General features: G+C 56.2%; 2 protein-coding genes across 5 annotated transcripts; one reads left to right on the top strand and one right to left on the bottom strand.

Moving 5' to 3' along the window:
* The first annotated feature begins 646 nt into the window (after positions 1–646).
* CPNE6 (copine 6) lies at positions 647–7,804 on the top strand. Of its 4 annotated transcripts, XM_081507637.1 has the most exons (19): positions 652–887; positions 1,398–1,511; positions 2,337–2,691; positions 2,780–2,951; positions 3,372–3,551; positions 3,898–3,972; positions 4,132–4,206; positions 4,324–4,407; positions 4,498–4,587; positions 4,940–5,044; positions 5,272–5,358; positions 5,602–5,661; positions 5,923–6,056; positions 6,132–6,186; positions 6,277–6,328; positions 6,659–6,792; positions 6,888–7,124; positions 7,328–7,502; positions 7,602–7,804. In XM_081507637.1, the coding sequence occupies exons 3-18, from the start codon at positions 2,669–2,671 to the stop codon at positions 7,463–7,465; spliced, it is 1,701 nt and encodes a 566-aa protein (XP_081363763.1). In that variant the 5' UTR covers positions 652–887; positions 1,398–1,511; positions 2,337–2,668; the 3' UTR covers positions 7,466–7,502; positions 7,602–7,804. The 4 variants fall into 4 exon arrangements, with proteins under 4 accessions (XP_081363764.1, XP_081363763.1, XP_081363765.1 ...); XM_081507638.1 differs by lacking the exon at positions 2,337–2,691 and having other exon boundaries at positions 647–887; positions 1,414–1,511; XM_081507639.1 differs by lacking the exon at positions 2,337–2,691 and having other exon boundaries at positions 1,411–1,511.
* A 2,964-nt stretch (positions 7,805–10,768) lies between these two features.
* On the bottom strand, positions 10,769–12,464 carry NRL (neural retina leucine zipper). The gene is made up of 2 exons (XM_081510767.1): positions 12,084–12,464; positions 10,769–11,176 (listed from the first exon to the last, which is right to left on the bottom strand). Exons 1-2 carry the CDS (start codon positions 12,462–12,464, stop codon positions 10,769–10,771), a joined length of 789 nt encoding a protein of 262 aa, XP_081366893.1.
* Between the last annotated feature and the right edge of the window lie 1,963 nt (positions 12,465–14,427).

Raw genomic sequence — 14,427 nt, 5'->3', positions numbered from 1 at the left:
TAGTCAGAAATCTCAATAGTGGAGTGGCCTGCAGGTGAGCAGAAGTGCCTATAGCAAGAGAAGATCAATGATTAAAATTAATCATTTCCCATCAGTGTACTAACAAATGCTAGCTTGGCATCCAAGATGCTGCTCAAGAGCCTCTTCCTCTGTGAAGCCTTTCCTGATGTCTTCTCCTGACTCATCCAAATTGAGCCTTCCTCTTGTGGCCCATTGCCTCTTCAATAGATCCATACTTTTTGCCTGTCACGTCTCAATGCATTTGTTCTGATCACCTCTGTGGGATTTTTGTTCTATATGCACACACCTCCCCGAGGGGCAGGAGCAATGTCTTAGTCTCCAGTGTAGCCCCAACCCCTGGCACAGTGCCTGGCACCCAGGAGATGCTCAAAAAATTGTTGCTACTTTAATACACGAGCAGCTTTGGGGATGGAAAGTGAAGTGCCCTGGTGACCCTTCTGTCATACTCATCCAGACCACCATGTTCCCAAATGTCTTCACATGCGGCACGCAGCTTCCCAGGCAATTGCTCCTTTCCCCTGGCCTCACTAGGGAATGACTAATGTCTTGTTTGCTCAAGATCTGTGCGTGGCACGGCCCCTCCCACAGGATGTGGCCATATGGGCTGAATCTCGGGGTTGGGGTTGAGTTACGGGCACCAAGAAGATGCCTCCGGAATCAGTCCAGCACATCTCCACACTGAGAAGCCCCTGTCTTCAGGGGGCTTCGTGACCGGAATGTGACACTGTGTGCTATTAAGCAATTGTGTCTGTTTCCTTGTCTCCCTGTTAAAAAGTGGAACTTTGAATTCTAAAAGCTATGAGGCTCAGCATGATATGTAATGGTCTTTAAGGGACACGTGAAGATCTCCATTCTGTTGTATTCAGGTTGGTGGGCATGAATGAGAGTATGTGTGTGTGTGACAAGTATAGCCCTGTGTTCTTCTGTACGTGACTGCGAATGTCCTTAAAAAATGTGATATGGAGAGCGACGTGAGACCGGGTGTGTCTCCCTGCTTGCATTCCCAAGGCTGAAACTGTCATGGTGTCATGGTGAGTTTATGTGCTGGCACCTGATCGTGTCAAGATTGTGTGTGAGCCTGTGAGTCGTGGGTGCGTATGTCTCCATCGCTTCCCAGCGTGAATGTGTGTGTGTGCATGCACCACCGCAATGTGTGCCTCTCTGTGATGCTGGGTGTGGGTGTGGCAGGAGGGGAAGATGTATGTCACTGTGTCTGCGGGGGTCCTGCCTCTGAGCCACCCTCAGCCCGCCCTCCTCCCCTGGCTCCGTGGCTCCCTCCCAAGCAGTGGCCCTGCCCCCCTTCTCCCTCCCAACTGGTCTGTGCAAGGTGGTGGGGGGAGCTGGTGCTGCGGCCCCCCCCACCCCTCCCCATCCAGGCCCCATAAATAGCAGCAGAGCCGGAGCCGGAGCCGGCGCCAGCGGCTGGAGCAGCAAGGGAGTCAGGGCCAGGGCCAGAGAGCCGGAGAGAGGAGCCCCCGACTAGAGCCCAGGTGAGCCCACCCTTCATCCCTCACCCAGCCCCAGCCCAGCCCAAGCCCGGCCCAGTCTCCATAACAACATCGCTCCCAGCCTCCAGAGAGGTCTCCAGTCCTGCCCAATACCCTCACCATCACATGCTGCTGCCCGACTCAGGGGATCTGTGAGAACTGGGAGACTTGTGGCTAGAAGGCAGAGCCCACCCCCCCAATCCAGACCCTCCCTCACGTATCCAGAAAGGCACACACTGTGGGGAGGGGTACCCAGCCAGGGAAGGGTCCCAGTTCTGAGGGAGGTACAGGAACTGTCACAACCTCTTGAAGACAGACACCCGACTAGGGAATAGACACGGGGTGGGGGCATTCAGACGCACCAACGTACACTCGCCGGGGAAGCACGACATGAGATCAGACAGCCTCACCCTGAGAAGTGGACAGACACAGAGAGATGGATGGACCGGCCATGAACTCGGGCCAGCGTACCCCTGCATGCTGCTGCCTGAAGCTTGGTACCACTGTTGGGGGAGGGTGGCGTGCGAGCATCCCACGGGCAGCACGGAGGGGGCCGAGGCTCCCCAAAAATCCTGTCGCTAAGAGACAGCGCCAGTGCTGCCAAGAAGTGTGAGAACAAGGGAGGTGGGGAGGAAAGCCAGTGTTGTCATAGTGGGAGCCACTGCCAGGAACCTAGAGAAGATTTCAGCAGGGGCCGAGCTCTGCTTCTCACTCTGCAAGCCCACCACCCCTCCCTTTGCATCAGCCAACCAGAAGGTGAGTCGGGGGAGGTGGATGGGGACAGCCCTGCAGGGCACCTTCCAACCTGTCTCCTCCTGCCCACTGCAGCCTCCATTCCTGACCATCCTCTTCAGACTTGAACGGGCCCCTCCGCTCCCCTCCCCACCCCCTTGCCCCAGTTCAGCTTCCTCAAGCCAAGACTGAGTGCAGCGCTGGCTCAAGCATCAGTCGGGAAATAGCAGAAGGTGCTGATGTAGCAGAAAATGTGGATCAATCGATTGCCTAGGAACCAAGGCTGCCAGGAACCCCCAAGCCCTCTCCAGCCCCATCCATGCATACAAGGCCAGCAAGGGTGACAAGCACTCACTGGGCTGTGCAGAAGTGAGAGGCTCAGAGCTCAGGGGAAGCCGAGTGAGGTCAGGGGGAAGAAGATCCATGAGATGCCAGGGCCTCTGGAAGCAGAGTAAGAGGGGGGCCTAGACTTACAGAGACAGACCCCTCCTCTGGCAGGTGTCCCCTTCCAGTGGCCAGTGTCTGCTCTGTCCCCACAGAGACATGTCCGACCCAGAGATGGCCTGGGTGCCCGAGCCCCCAGCGATGACGCTGGGGGCCTCGAGAGTGGAGCTGCGGGTGTCCTGCCACGGCCTCCTCGACCGAGACACACTCACCAAGCCCCACCCCTGTGTGCTGCTCAAGCTCCACTCCGATGAGCAGTGGGTGGAGGTGAGAGTGGCTGGCCTCTCCTTCACGGACCTCCGGGACTGAGAGGGAGGAGGCTGGGTGGGGGCAGCCCCGGGGGATGGTCAGGACTCTCAGGGGCCTCTTCCAGTCTGTGTGGGTAACCCTAGAGATGCGGGTGCCATCGTTACACACACAAAGCATTTCACAGGGACCAAAGCTCACAGAGTCCTATGGGGTCCTGAGACGGCCCCCAAAGGCAGTGGTGCTGCTTCCAAATATGAGAGCCCCAGAGGGCTGATGGTCTTAGGGGCAGGCAGCACCCTAAGCTCGGGGTTCAGCCCAGGGAGGGAGGAGCCAGTCTCTGGGGCATGGGAACCTGAGGCAAGCTGGCAAGACCGGGGACGGTCCAGGACAGAGCAAAGCAGCCCTGGTTCCCAGAGGTGGGCTCCCCTCCTGCCGCAGGTGGAGCGCACAGAGGTGCTGCGTTCCTGCTCCAGCCCTGTCTTCTCCCGGGTGCTGGCTCTGGAGTACTTCTTCGAGGAGAAGCAGCCCCTGCAGTTCCACGTGTTTGACGCCGAGGATGGATCCACCAGTCCCCGCAACGACACCTTCCTCGGCTCCACCGAGTGCACCCTGGGGCAGGTCTGCATTCCCACCCCCACCCCCACGGTTCTGCCTCCGGAAGCCAAAAGAAGACAGACTAAGCTGTGGAGTTAGTGCAGTTGGGGGGTTGGATCCCATCTCCGCCGTTCACCTGCTGTGCAGCCTTGGGCTAGATATCTAACCTCTCTGAGTCTTAGTTTCCTCATCTAAACAACGAGGGGGTCACAGTGCCGATCTCTTAAGGTTGCTATGGAAATTAAGTCCAATTGTAGCCCAAGTGCAGCCCCTGTGAGCGATCAAAGGGCGCTTATTACCCTGTCCCTTGTACCCTGGCCAAAGCAGGTGGGTGTGTCACAGCTGGGTCTCCCTCCACCTCCATCCCCAGATCGTGTCACAAACCAAGGTCACTAAACCTCTGCTACTGAAAAATGGGAAGAACGCGGGCAAGTCCACGATTACGGTAGGCAAGGTCACGAGTACCCACCCTTGGGCAGGGCATGGAACACCCCTGCAGGGACAACCATGGTGACATCCTGCCCCCAGGGCTGGCCCCCACCTAAGGGAAAGGGCTTTGTGGGGGTGGCATGGGGGAATCCTGCCACTTGTGTCCCCCTTGCAGATTGTGGCCGAAGAGGTCTCTGGCACCAACGACTATGTGCAGCTCACCTTCAGAGCCCACAAGCTGGACAACAAGGTTGAAACCCCAGAGTTTAGGCCCCCATCTCCACTGTTAGGAAGCCTAGCCCTCGGGGTTAGCCACCTCCCCTTCAGACCTCACTAGGCTCAGGGGCCCTTTCCCCTGTGTCTCCAGGACCTGTTCAGCAAGTCTGACCCTTTCATGGAGATCTATAAGACCAACGGGGACCAGAGCGACCAGCTGGTCTGGAGGACGGAGGTGGGTACATGAGGCTGTGGGGAAGGCAGGAGGAAGGGCAGAATAGGTGAACCTAGATCGGGGGTGACCAGCTTTCTGTGCCTCTCCAAGGTGGTGAAGAACAATCTGAACCCCAGCTGGGAGCCGTTCCGTCTGTCCCTGCACTCCCTGTGCAGCTGTGATGTCCATCGACCCCTCAAGGTGAGGCCCCACGAGTAAGGGCAGCCTGGTAGAGCATCCAGCCTCTGCCCGAGACCGTCCACCTGAGGGTGCAGGCCCCTCCATCTCCCCCTTTCCCACTGTGGGATAAAGAACCAGTCACAGCTCAATGTTCCCATATCAATGTTCCTTCTATCAGAGGCCAAGTCCCAACCAGACCAAGCCAAAGGATGAAGTTCAGCAAGTGGCTTCTCTGGACAGGTTGAGGACATCTGTTTCGGCCTAGTGACTGTTAGAGCCATACTTCCCTGAGTCCCTCCTCCTGCCCTCACTGAACCACTGCAAAGCCTCTCTGATCCTGACCCCCTGCCCCTGTTTCCCCTTGCCTTTTCAGTTCCTGGTATATGACTATGACTCCAGTGGGAAGCATGACTTCATTGGCGAGTTCACCAGCACCTTCCAGGAGATGCAGGAAGGAACAGCAAACCCTGGGCAGGAGGTACTGCAAAGACCCCCCTTCCCCAAGAATCCCACCAAGATCCTTGGGAAAATCCTGAGGGAGATGCTGAAGAGCCTCTCACACGCAATAGGAGGTGGAGAGGGTGGGAAACTCAGGGCTCAGCCTAAGGACTGAGCCATGAGAGTCCTGCTCTGGGAGGCTCCACTGCCAGGGGGAGGAAAGGTCACGTGATGAGACCCTGGGCTTGTGGGGTATGTGGGGTCTAGATGCAGTGGGACTGTATCAACCCCAAGTACCGGGACAAGAAGAAGAATTACAAGAGCTCAGGGACCGTAGTGCTGGCCCAGTGCACAGTAAGTCCCAGTGCCCATCTCAAGCCCTTTCTCAACCCCCACAATCCCCATGGCAACCTCACATTCAACCTTGCCCTCATTCCAAAGATCATTTCCCTGCTCCTGAGAACTGAGAACCCTCATCCTATCCACCACTAACTTCACCCTCAAACACTCTGGCCCCTGCATTTCCCCTGCAGAAGCTCCACCCACCTCCCTCCTCAAGGGACCAGCGTTCCACCTTATCTCCCCTCTTTCCACCAGGTGGAGAAGGTGCACACCTTCCTGGATTACATCATGGGGGGCTGCCAGATCAGCTTCACGGTAAAGGTCTGGGGGTGGGGATGTAGCCAAGGGGGAGGGGCCAGGCCCTAGTGAACAGAGGAGCCCAGAATCCACACTGCCCTTACTTGGAGCTCTAATGAGCCTTAGCGTGGTCAGCTTGCTCCCCTCACCAGACTCCAAGATGAGGCTACCTGGGGGCTTGCTCAGACTCACCTTAGTTCTCCCTACAGACCCCAGCTCTGGCCTAGCCTCCCTGGTGGCTCTCACCAATGCAGCATATCCTCTCCCCATCTCCACCAGGTGGCAATCGACTTCACGGCCTCCAATGGGGACCCCAGGAGCAGCCAGTCTCTGCACTGCCTGAGCCCCCGCCAGTCCAACCACTATCTGCAGGCCCTGCGCGCAGTGGGAGGCATCTGCCAGGACTATGACAGGTAGCAGGAGATGGGGTGGGGGATGGGCAGGGACCCCTTGCCCGATGGGCCCCCATAGCCTTTTCTTCTCCCCAGTGACAAGCGGTTCCCAGCGTTTGGCTTTGGAGCTCGAATCCCACCCAACTTTGAGGTAGGCTGGGCAAGGGTAGGGGAGGAGATGCTGGGAGACTCAGACAGGAAGGAAAAACATCTGCTGGCTGGCCTCACCTTCCCCTCGTAGGTGTCCCATGACTTTGCTATCAACTTTGACCCGGAAAATCCTGAATGTGAAGGTAAGAGAGGAGATTCCCACCAGCCCTGCCTCCCTTCATGTAGCTTGCTGCCCACTCCTGTGCACCCCATGCAGGAGCACAGACTCCATTCCCATGGGCCCAGCTCCCTGCCCCTTCAGGCTTCCAGTGTCTGTCTGCATTTGGTAAGACTTTCAGCCCCTGACTGGGTATCTGCCCACCCAACTCTACCAGCACCTGAACCATCCAACTCTCCTGCTTAGTGAGGAACATGGCGGCAGGGCAGTCCTGAGATAAGGAAATGCCTCTTTACTTTAGGGAGTCTGGAAGAGCTCCCTGCTAATCTCTGACCTCTCACCTCTTTGCCCACAGAGATCTCAGGGGTCATCGCCTCCTACCGCCGTTGCCTGCCCCAGATTCAGCTCTATGGCCCCACCAACGTGGCCCCCATCATCAACCGCGTGGCGGGGCCAGCTCAGCGGGAGCAGAGCACTGGCCAAGCCACAGTTAGGTGTCCTGGGGGTGGAGCCGGAGGGTGGGGGGGTGGGGTGCGGGGCGCGCCAAGGCCGCAGAGCTGACCCTTTCCCCACTCTGTCCTCAGAAGTACTCGGTCCTGCTGGTGCTCACGGACGGTGTGGTGAGCGACATGGCTGAGACCCGCACCGCCATCGTGCGCGCCTCCCGCCTGCCCATGTCCATCATCATTGTGGGCGTGGGCAATGCCGATTTCTCTGACATGAGGCTGCTGGACGGCGACGATGGTACCTTGCGCTGCCCTCGAGGGGTGCCCGCGGCTCGCGACATCGTCCAGTTCGTGCCCTTCCGGGACTTCAAGGATGTGAGTGCCCGGAGCCCCCTCCCAGCTGAAGGGCTCCTCAGCTCCTCCTGCCCTCCAGATCTGACCCATTTCTCCCACCTGATTGATGTCCCACGAAAGACACGGGAATCCATCTGGCCACCCGAAGCTCCGCCCCTCGCCTGAGCCCCGCCTTTCTTCTCTCTACCTCCCCTAACCACTTCCTCACCCCAACCCCGACCCAGGCCTCACCCTCTGCGCTAGCAAAGTGTGTCCTGGCCGAGGTGCCCCGGCAGGTGGTGGAGTACTACGCCAGCCAGGGCATCAGCCCCGGGGCTCCCAGGCCCTGCACGCCAGCCACGACCCCCAGCCCTAGCCCATGACTGCCGACAACCTGATGGACACTCCCTCAGTCTCTCAGTGAGTCCTGGGACGCTAGAGGGTGGGGCTTGGTGGAGTTCATCTGGGCTGGGTGTGTGTGTAGAAGAGGGTGCTTATGACTATCCCACTCTCCCCCAGGTGCCTGTTCTGACCCTTGTGACTCAAGAGACCATGCTTCTCCCTTTTGGACCAGCTGTGCCCTCTGGGTCCCTGAAGTGAGTGGTGAGCCCCACCCCATCTCTCCAGGTCCCAGACCCCTCAGCCTCATGTCCCCTCAGTGACTTTCTTCAGTGATCTCGACTTTCTGGCCATTAATAAAGGGAAGCACTCCTAGCACCTCAGCCTCTATGCATCGTGTCTCAGATGCCCATTGGGTCATCCATAGCACCCCACACACACCATTAAGAAATCGGGACCAGCACCTTTTGAATTCTGAGCCAGAGATCCCCAGGCAGTCTGGTATCTGCAGTTTCACCCCAAATATGTGTCAATGAGATCTGAGGAGTCCCTACCCTCACCTCCCAACCTTGGGGTGGGTTGTAGGTGTGTGTGTGGAGGAGGGGGGAGCCCAGGCTCCCTGGTGGTTAATTACCAGATATGGAAGGGTAATAAGGGGCTGTCAAGGGGGCAAGTTGATGCCCTCTTAAGCTGTCTCCAGAGAATCTTAGCTGAGCCCCCCAGGGGCTGAACTCCAGCCCCCACACAGCTGTGGGGCGGGCTGAGAAGGCGGGAGTAGGGGACTGAAGGAGGGCAGCAGGTCTGCTAGTGAATTATGAATACAGAGGGGGTATCTAAGGTCTGTGCAGCCTGATTTTCCTGGTGCATGAATGTGTGTGTGTGTGTTCATGAACTGCATAGGCCTTTAGTGGTTCAGAAGTCCAGCTGTGTACATTTTTTGTTGTTGTTGTGCCTCGAGGTTTGTGGGATCTTAGTTCCAGAGATTGAACCCAGACCCCACAGTGAAAGCCCTGAGTCCTGACCACTGAACCGCCAGGGAATTCCCTGTGTACTCTTTATAATATGGACAACAAACATTGCCGTTTAGCACATGTGAAGCTTTGTGTTTAGTGCTTTAAATGTATTCACTCACTAGGTAGTTACTATTATCTTCCCCATTTTCCCGACAAAGCAAATGAGGCTTGACTGAAGCTTACCTATGGTCAAAGAACTAATAGGCCTAGAACTTGAGTCTGGGTCCATATGAATAAAGGGCCCACACTTAATCATAAATGTGCAACTTCCATTTGCGGTGTACCCATGTGACCCACTTGTGACCCAAGTGTGTGTAAACATGGCCCAGTTATGTGTATGGGAGTAGACGCCTATGGATGGGCGTCTCTGCCCTTATGTGTGTCATGCAGGGCCTCAGCCAGTTAAAGAAGGCAGGCAAGAATGGTGGTGGGTCTAGATCGCAGCTGCATAGAACACATGAGGACCTGGGGGATAGCCCGAGTGATGGAAGAAGAGCTGGGCTCCTAGAAGGACCTCCCTGCCCCAGCATCTCCCTTCAAGGATGCCAGTGAAAGCGGATGGAGTAGGAGGGGCTCAAGGTGCCATGAGCCACTCATAGAGGAGACAGAGCCCAAGAGGGTGACCAGTGGTCAGTGGTGGGAAATGAGAAGAGAAAGAAAATTCTGATGGAGATAGAGGAGAGGACTCTCATTGCAGGCTCCTGAGTGGAGGAGGGATGAGCTGGGCTAGAACTAGAGGACGGGAGGAGGGAACAATAACAGGGATGGGAAGAGACAGCTGGGGAGGGGGCGAGTAGTGGGGGCAGAAAGGAAGAGAGACATATGGGAGCTTCTTCCCCCACACCCAACTGCTTCTCTCCATTTATTATATGTCCCTTAGAGGACCTACCACTGCGGCTGCTAAGGTAACTGCTCCCAGCCCAATGCCTCTGCTCTGCCCAGAGCCCTGCCCACTCTCTGTAGGCTGCTGAACCCGAGGGCTGGGTTACCATGGCAACTATGAGCCATCAGGATAGCCAGAGGCAGGCCTGGCTGGGTCACTACTGTTCTTGGGCTTCTATGCAGTGGAGGTGGGAGCGGGAGGTTCCATCTGGCCCAATCCCCGCCCCCCACCCCCATTTCCATTGGGTCTTAGAACTGTGATTCTCCACTCAGCCCAGGTGGGGGCTATCCACTCTCTTCCCCCACACCACACTTTGTATCTCTCTCTCTCATTCTCTCTCTCTCATACACACACATATGCATACACACACTTACATAGGCCTGGAGCAAGGATATAGAATAAACACTTCTTAAATTGTAAGAACATCTAGCCAATAGCATACGATTGTGTCTAGACTTCAAGTTTAATTCACAAAAGCTGCATTCTCTCAGCTCCTTGTCAGGCTGGGGAAAGTCTCACCTCAGCCCTCAGAGAGGCAGAAGGGAGCAGGGGCACCCTATGCAGGTCTGGAGGCCAAGGCAACATGGAGGGAGCATCCCAGACCCAGTGCATGGTCTCATCCAGGGCCTAGGCTGCAGTCAGGAAGCTGGAACAGAGCAGGAAGTCCCTTTAATGAAGCTGAGTTGAGGGATTCTCAGGGAGACCCCTGGGGCTTCCACACTACAGAGAGGCCAGAACTGAAAAGGTGTCAGAAGTCATCCAATCCTAGTGAGCATTAGATGAGTTTGTCAAAACCCAGGGAGCCAGTGATTTGCTCAAGGTGCCAGAGGTATCCTGTGGCAGAGCTGAGACTAGCAACCAGGTTTTCAGACTTCTGCTCAGGGTCCTCTCCCAGCCCACACCTACCACCCCTGGAGCTCCTCCGGCCTTTGCTGCTCTAGACCTTGGAGGCCATGGGGTTGGCTAGGATGAAACCCTCTTGAATCAAGTTTCTGGTCTGTCTTGATAATGGGAATTGAAATCTTGAAAATGCAGTTGTCCTAAAATGGGGAGGTTACAAGCCCTGGAATGAAAACATAGCCTCATTGCTAATTACCACTTTAGTGCACTATAGGTTGAAAGCCTTGAATTAAAATCTAAACTGATCTGGGAGCAGCAGGACTCCCTCGCCTCGCATTCACTGTGTGTCATTCACATCTCCTTGCGGCCTGCCCCCTACACAATGCCTGGCACTGACCCCCACAGATTTCAGTGACCTGGTCCTATAGAGTGGGGCAGAAGGTGAAGGGTTTCTGTGCACGTCCTGCCTCCTGCGTGAGGGAAGGGGACCCCTCTCCCAGGAAATGACCAGCATCTAACCTCAGAGCATGCCTTGAGGGTCCAGGAAGTTTGGGGATACTTGTGTGGTCATCCAAAGGAGTGTCTGATACGAGAAGGCGCTTAGTAACCATCTAGTGAATGGTACAGCCGCCTCCGGAGTGGTGCGCACCGCCCGCCCACCGACTCCACCACTCGGTGGCCAGGGGCTCAGAGGAAGAGGTGGGCGTGGCCTCTGGCCCCAGGCCGCTTGGGGCCAGCAGTTCACAGCGAGCCTTGTAGAGGTCGCGTTCCCTAGACAGGCGGGCCACTTCGGCCCGCAGCGCGTCCAGCTGAGTGGCCAAGCGGGCGCGCTCCGCCTCCAGCCCCCGCCGCTGTTGCAGTCGCTTGGAGCGACAGGCCTGCGCGTACCCGCGGTTCTTCAGCGTGCGGCGCCTCTGCTTCAGCCGCAGCGCCTCGTCGCGCCCGCAGCCCCGCAGCTGTCGGTTTAGCTCCCGCACAGACATCGACACCAGCGCCGCGTCGGAAAACCGCTCGGCCAGCTGCAGAGAGAACCGTCAGGGCGCCGGTCAGCGCGGGCTCCCGCCTGGCTCCACGCTCCGGTGGCCCCGCCCACCTGGCCCCGCCCCCGGCTCCCACCTTTACCTGAACATGCGCCTTCCCCTGAATCTATCCTGCAGCCTAGATCCTATTCCAGGTCCCAACACGCCCTCCACTGCCCTCCACCATCACCAAGGGTCCTGGACCCCTTTGGGTGGTCCCCGCGTCTCCCACCCACCTTCACGCAAGCCAATCGTGCGCCTGAACCCCACACCGCGCCTTTGCGGGGTCTTGAGCGGGGCTCCTGGCCTATGAGTGTCCCACGGCAGACAAACCCTGCCCCTCCAACACACCTCACTCTCCTGTCCTCCAACACACCTCGCTCCTCAACCCTGTGACCCTCAAAGGATTTGGATTATATCTTAATGCCCTCAACGCCCCCATCTGCCTATGATTAATAGGATGAGTCCCAATCCTTCCTGAGAAGGTTGGGGGCTGGAGAAGCACGAAGTCTTAAAAAGGCCAGCTTCATTCCGGTTCCTACAGTCTCAACTCCACTCCATTCCACGCACAACCCTTTCCTGGTTTCCACAAACGCAGTATCTATATACCTGCCCGTAATCAATCATTCCTGATGCCCTTTAACTCTCAACTCGCCCCTCTCAGTTGGTCCTCTTCTAACCCTGTCTTCTCCCTCTTCCTCCTGGTTGAGCCTACTCATTTCTCTCTATTGGGGGGTGGGGGGGGCACAGAGCAATAGTTTTCTTTATCTGATATCTTCTAAAGGTACTTCCCTTCTCCTGTCCTTTGTTCCTTTCCCAAACTGGTAAGCCTCTCCAGGGACTCTCCTTCTTTTCTTCCTCCTCTCTCACCCTGCTCCCTCCTCTGACCCTCTCACTGACCACTCACCTGGGTATGCTGGGCTCCTGTCTCCTCTGGGCTCCCTGGGTAGTAGGCATGGGGCCCTTCAACAGGGACTGGGCTCTGACCCTGCAGCAGCTCCACAGCCTCCTCAGGACTTAGCCCCAGCGCCTCCCCAGCCCCCAGCTGCTGTTGCAGGGTGGCCAGCCAGTACAGCTCCTCCAGGCCTGGCCGGGTGCTCTCGGTGGCCCCCACCATGCCTGGCTCACTGAAGGTGGGTGAAGGAGGCACAGAGCTGTAGGGTGTGGAGCCCAGTGAGGCTGTCGGGGGGCCAGATCGCCCCTCTGAGGGTTCCCGCTTTACCTCAAACTTCATCAAGTCAAAGTCATTGACATATTCCATGGCCAGGGGACTGGGAGGCAGTGCCATCCTGGGGCTGGATTAGGAGGGGTGCACCTGCGAAGAAGAGGACAGGTTTGGAGCACCTGGAGACTTCCTACCAGTCTCCTCCCCCAAAGCCAAGTGCCATGGAGACAGAATTCTGGAAAGCTGGGGTGATGGCACAGTCTGTTCCCTGCATAGTCGCCTCCAGGCTGAGAAACAACTTCTTAGGTGGCAGGGGCTCCTGACCAGGGGGCAAGTCGCTTAAAGCCTGAATGAGAAAGGGGATAGCACAGCCTGCAGCCTACTGGTGCCTCTGGGATCTATGAAAAACAAGAAGAATATGGCAGCACTCCCAACTCTAGTGCTGGGACATGCTGAACGTCTCTGTCATCTCAAGAGGCATCATTTCATTTCCAAGCAATTAAAAAAATGTTGCTTAATTAACTGTGACAGAGAATGTGTATATTTTAGGGCAATGGCAAGGCACATATGCTGTGGATTTTGATATAGCTGGATCACATGCTGTAATACCTCTCTCTCAGAACACCCAGGCCAATGCCTTGCACGTAGAAGACCCTCAGTGCACATTCATTCTATGGATTAATCAAGGAGCAAGAGACTCGTTAAGGAAAAAAGAAAGGTCCCAGAATCAATTCTAAAAAGATCAGGACAGAGTGGTGACCATCTTTCCTCAAGGCCAATCTCTCCAAGGAAAACCAACCAAGATTAGTTTTCCTCCTTCCATCCAGGACCTAAGACATGTGAACTTCAGCAGGTCACCTTCACCTTCTGACCTCAGTTTCCCCTTCTGTTCAAGGAAGGTAGTTAGACTTTAACAATTCTCAAAGAGTGTTCTGCAAAACATGAAGTCTGAGAAATAGCCAAAGAGGGGGTCTATGCTCAGATCATTTTGAGAAATGCTACCTCCGATCCCCACCTCTTGCAGGTTCACAGAGCACAGCAACATAGTAATCTGAGAAGTCCTTCAGTAAGCCATCTGCTCAACTTTAACAGAGTTGAACCCCAAATTTGTGTCACCCAGGAACCCTCCTCTCTGTTATCAACCACAGAGCATGTGCCCACCTGAGGCACCTCTGGCTAGGTGACCTTGGAGAGACTTCCCAGCCTGGAAGTCCCAAGCTTGAGCCCATGTCCCAGTTCCAACAGCCCTAGGAGGGACAAGGCAGGGACTTCCCTGTAGCTCAAACAATAAAGAATCTGCCTGCAATGCAGGAGACCAGGGTACAATTCCTGGGTCAGGAAGATCCTCTGGAGAAGGGAATGGCAATCCACTCCAGTATTCTTGCCTGGAGAATTCCATGGACAGAGAAGCCTGGCGGGCTACAGTCTATGGGGTTGCAAAGAGTCGGACATGACTGAGTAACTAACACACACACTTAGCCCCAGGGTTTAGAGTTTGGCTCCATCTTCATGCCTCAAACCTAGGTAGCTGCTTTCCAACCACGTCTCAGGCCCCCAGGTTCTGCCCAGAGAGGCAGGAGGAAGGACAAGGCCTCCCTCTCTTCCTGTCCCAGGTGTTGCCATATCTATTGAGCTCCTCACCCTTGAGAGGGTAGAGGAGATGGGAACAAAAACACACATTGAAGGAACCGATCTTTGGCAGAGAGAAGGTGAGACACAGAGAGAGGTGTCCAGACAGAGTTGGATGAAAAGATAAGTGAGGAGGGCTGTTTTTCTTTCTGATGTGATAGCAGTGAGGGACCTAAAGACAGTTGAGGTGGGAGTACAGCAGGGGACAGAAATATGAAGATTCCTGAAAACAGACAACAAAAAGCCCAACAAAAAGCCGACAACAGGTGTTGGAGGAGGGGGCTCTAGGTGAGAAGCCTGGCACTCAGGGAGGCCTCAGACATACTCACTTTAGGGGTGGCAGAGATGATTGGTCAAATGTCAGAGCCAGGCAGGCACAGCTTCCCCAGAGAATGGAGGCCCCATTGAGCAGGGCCTGGCACCTCTGTGCTCAGAACAAGGGGCTGTGGGCACAGAG

The sequence above is a fragment of the Giraffa tippelskirchi genome, chromosome 7, assembly GCF_054371585.1.
Source record: "Giraffa tippelskirchi isolate mGirTip1 chromosome 7, T2T-mGirTip1v1.2.pri, whole genome shotgun sequence".
Lineage (NCBI taxonomy): Eukaryota > Metazoa > Chordata > Mammalia > Artiodactyla > Giraffidae > Giraffa > Giraffa tippelskirchi.
Note: the sequence above shows the minus strand (reverse complement) of the source record. Positions and strands in the feature narration are given on the sequence as shown.